Raw genomic sequence first — 4,280 nt, 5'->3', positions numbered from 1 at the left:
TCAGGTTTTCAATTCAGTGCTTTTATTGTTATCCCCGAAATTTTCAATGCATTGTTTTATTAGAAATAATAGTTACATTTTGCAAACAAGCGAAAAAAGTAAAAACGAGGAATGATTCTGAATGAAAATTTTATTGATTGAAAATGGACCCGCAAATGGGCGATTACATAAGGAAGCAATTCCTAAATGAGGTCATTGCAAAAAGAAAAACATGAAATAAATTGGCAATATGAAAGTCTCAGATTTCCATTGAGGTCCAATTCTATTATAACCTTTATGTCTTCTAGATCCTTGTACTCTACGTCGATTGAGAGTGACCGGATCGATCCCTCTGTTTGGGGTTTCCATAACTTAGAAAGATGGATTCACAAATTATTGATAATATGCAGTCGCTGCCTGTAAATCCCTAACTTTTGCCTATACCGTCCTTTTGGGTTTTCAGTCCAGCGGGATACCCTTTTTGCCTAAGTTACCCCTCAAGGTGTCAACTTAGCGGGTTTTCAATTCTTTTGATTTATATCCCTAATTTTTTCCTGGACTTTTTATTTTTGTGGCCCACCCGGATACCCATTTTTGCCTAAGTTGCCCTTTTGGGTGTCAACTTAGCAGGTCAAATATTTAGGCATAATATTTTCAGGTTGCGTCTGCATTCACGGTGAAGGAGAATTGCGACCCAAAGCGCAGCGGAAATTAAAATTTCTCCTTTAGAGATCCTTACGAATGGTCATGATCAGTGATAGAATATTTACCTCTTGTGACGGTTGAAACCTTTGGTGCAGATCTCTTGTGACGATCAAAAACCTTTGGTGCAAATCCACGAAGCGATCACGAACGTTGAACGATGACAACGTCTCTACTCAGTCCACACGAACGGGTTCCTTCAATCTCAGTGCTAGCTGGTACGAATGAAGGCTTTGAGTGAGAGAGAGAGAGTGATAGAAAACGAAAATAATGCAACCGCTAATTTTTGCTTCTGCACAAGGGTTCTATTTATAGAACCACTTGTGTGGGCTTCAAGCTAAAAGCCCACTTAAGTGTATTTTGGCCCATATCTTATAATATGCCCAAAATCACTTAAGCTCATGGTACCTTACCATATTCCGTATTCTACTCAAGTACACCGTACCTTACGATGTTCTATAACTCACTTAAGGGCACCGTACCTTACGGTATTCCTTAGTTACTCTATCTCTCATCAATCCGTCCTTTGTGTGTGACCCTGTAGGTTTTCGTGACGTTGGCAATTATATTAAATCACGCATTTAACATAATAAACAGTGAGTGGTATCTAGCAACACATCACTGCTACCCAAGACACGAAAATGTCATGTGATCTGACAATTCCTTCTGTGATAATACTTATGTGTATAATTACCCTTTTGCCCTTATGTCTATATTGAACACAAGGCATAGACCGTGTCATCCTTGTCCAGTTCAATATTGGGCCCATAGACATTTATCCTGTTATGCAGGATGGGCAAATTCCATCTAGGTCACTCATGTCCCTCAGCATGCTTTGTGGAGTACCCATCAACTGTCTTTATGGTTATCCAGTTACGGACAACGTTGGATCAGCAATAAAGCACTCGACTCTACATCTAGGGTCCATAGTGGTTTCAGGTCGAAGAGTGGAATACACTATTATCACCATGAGAATAACTTATGACACCTTGCATAACTTTCTATATAGTATTCTCATAGCGGGTCAATCCGGTATAAATATTACTCTTAATATTCATACCTATGTTTAAGACTTGATAACTCTTTATCCATGATCCATGAGATGTGATCATCAGTCTACAAACATAATAGTCTTAATGCTTTAATGTTATCCCACTTCACACTAAAGCTCGACTACAAACATAACAGTCACACTTAATACATTAAACGGACTATCTATTCCAGGGACTTTATTAATCAACCATAATAAAGAGAATGCCTTTTATTATTCGATACAAGTACCAAAATGTATTGGCCTCTAGGGCTTACACCAACACACGGGTGATGAAAGATCATCACCATCCATAGTTGAGAGGATCAAGGTTCCTCTTGAGAAAACCTTTCTCATAATGTATGGGCCTTCATAATTGGGGGTCCACTTTCCCCAAGGATCTGTGTGGATTAGCAGAATCTTCTTGAGTACCAGGTCACTGACTTGGAGATTCCGAGGATGCACTCTTTTATCACAGGCCCTTTTCAACCGATTCTGATAAAGTTGGCCATGACACATAGCTGTCATGCGCTTTTCTTCGATGAGGTTCAACTGATCGAGTCTGACTTGAATCCATTCAGCTTCATCGAGCTTAACGTCTATCAGAACTCTCAGAGAGGGGATCTCTACTTCGATATGGAGCATTGCTTCCATAACGTATACCAGAGAGAAAAGGGTTGCCCTTGTTGATGTTCGTAGTGAAGTACGATAGTCGTGCAAGGCAAAAGGTAACATCTTTACTTTTGATATGGAGCATTGATTCCATAACGTATACTAGAGAGAAAAGGGTTGCCCTTGTTGATGTTCGTAGCGAAGTACGATAGTTGAGCACTCACCATTTTCTGAATAATTTTCCTTATGTTCTTGTTGGCTGCTTCTACTGCACCATTCATCTTCGGACGATATAACGAAGAATTTTGATGTTCAATCTTGAAACTTTTACACAATTCCTTCATCCTCCTGTTATTAATATTTAAACCATTGTCAGTAATGATTTTGTTGGGAATCCCATAACAGCAAATGATATCTCGTTTCAGAAAGTGAGCCACCACTTGTTTGGTGACATTTACGTATGATGCAACTTCTACCCATTTGGTAAAATAGTCGAGAGCAACAAGGATGTACTTATGCCCGTTCGAAGCGGTTGGCTTAATATAACCGATCATGGTGATACCCCACATAGCAAAGGGACACGGAGATGAGATGACATTCGAAGGTATTGGAGGCACGTGTATTCTGTCAGCATAGATTTGGCATTTGTGACAAGTTTGCACGTGATGAAAATAGTCTACTTCCATAGTTAGCTAGTAATATCCCGCTCTGAGGATCTTCTTAGACATTGAATGCCCACTGGAATATGTTCCAAAGGAACCTTCATGCACATCTGTTATAATTCGCTCTGCTTCGTGTCTATCCAAACATCTGAGCAGGACCGAATCATAACTTTGCTTATACAACACATCTCCATTTAAGAAGAACTTGGATAAAAAGTTTCTCAAAGCCTTCTTATCTGTGATAGATGCAATTTTAGGGTACATATGTTTTTCAAGGTACGTCTTGATATCGTGGTACCAAGGTTTTCCATCTAACTCTTCCTTGGTTGCAAAACAGTATGCAGGCTCATCCAGGTGCTCACTATGGATAGAAGGAGCTTCATTCATCCACTTGACCTTAAACGTGGATGTTAAAGTGGCCAGAGTGTCTGCTAATTTATTTTCTTCCCTTGGAATATGATGAAAAGTGATTTGATCAAAGCAGGGAATCAATTTTATAATGTGTTCTTTGTAAGGAATTAGCTTGTGATCACGGGGTTCCCAGTCTCCCCGTACTTGACTAACGACGAGAGTTGAGTCTCCATAAACCTCAAGTATTTTGATCCTTAAGTCGATTGTTACTTCAATATTGAAGATGCATGCTTCATATTCTGCCATATTGTTAGTGTAGTTAAAGCATAATCTCGCGGTAAACGGAAGATGAAATCTTATTGGTGAAGTGATGATTGCACCTATTCCATGTCCTTGAGCATTGGAAGCACCGTCGAACACGAGCGTCCATCGTGATCTTGGTTCGGGGCCTTCCTCAGGACTAGGAACGTTGCACTCTCTTATGAACAAGATGTCTTCATCGTGAAAATCAAACCTTATGGGTTGGTAATCTTCCACTGGTTGATGTGCCAAATAGTCAAATAACACACTGCCCTTGATGGCTTTCTGTGTTACGTACTGAATATTGTATACGATCGGAGCAGGTTTCTTAAAAATGTACTTTATCATATCCATTTTGGAGATCAACAACGTAGTGTGAGTTGACATGTACTGCCTCAATCATTTGGAAGCCCATGAAAGGGCACAATAAGTTTTCTCTAGCAAAGAGTATCTTGATTCGCAGTCAGTGAACTTCTTGCTAAGGTAGTAGATGGCATGCTCTTTCATACCTGATTCATCATGTTAACCAAGTACACAACCCATAAAGTCTTCTAGGACTGTCAAGTACATGATAAGAGGTCTTCTAGGAACTAATGGCATCAAGATGGGTGGTTCTTGAAGATACTATTTTATCCCCTCAAACG

The 4,280-nt window shown here is 39.7% G+C and overlaps 2 protein-coding genes across 2 annotated transcripts; both read right to left on the bottom strand.

Annotated features, from left to right (window-relative positions):
- Positions 1 to 2,448: 2,448 nt before the first annotated feature.
- Positions 2,449 to 3,009, bottom strand: LOC127093758 (uncharacterized). Its single transcript, XM_051032662.1, has one exon. The coding sequence runs from the start codon at positions 3,007 to 3,009 to the stop codon at positions 2,449 to 2,451; it is 561 nt and encodes a 186-aa protein (XP_050888619.1).
- Positions 3,010 to 3,015: 6 nt separating this feature from the next.
- LOC127093757 (uncharacterized) lies at positions 3,016 to 3,990 on the bottom strand. Its single transcript, XM_051032661.1, has one exon. It carries the CDS (start codon positions 3,988 to 3,990, stop codon positions 3,016 to 3,018), a length of 975 nt encoding a protein of 324 aa, XP_050888618.1.
- Between the last annotated feature and the right edge of the window lie 290 nt (positions 3,991 to 4,280).

This window comes from Lathyrus oleraceus, chromosome 6 (genome assembly GCF_024323335.1).
Source record: "Lathyrus oleraceus cultivar Zhongwan6 chromosome 6, CAAS_Psat_ZW6_1.0, whole genome shotgun sequence".
Classification (NCBI taxonomy): domain Eukaryota; kingdom Viridiplantae; phylum Streptophyta; class Magnoliopsida; order Fabales; family Fabaceae; genus Lathyrus; species Lathyrus oleraceus.
This window is presented reverse-complemented; position numbering and strand designations above follow the sequence as displayed.

Excerpts from the sequence above, each read along its gene's own strand:
- LOC127093758 (XM_051032662.1), bottom strand. The coding sequence starts at position 3,009 with ATGGAAGTAGACTATTTTCATCACGTGCAAACTTGTCACAAATGCCAA.
- LOC127093757 (XM_051032661.1), bottom strand. The coding sequence starts at position 3,990 with ATGGATATGATAAAGTACATTTTTAAGAAACCTGCTCCGATCGTATAC.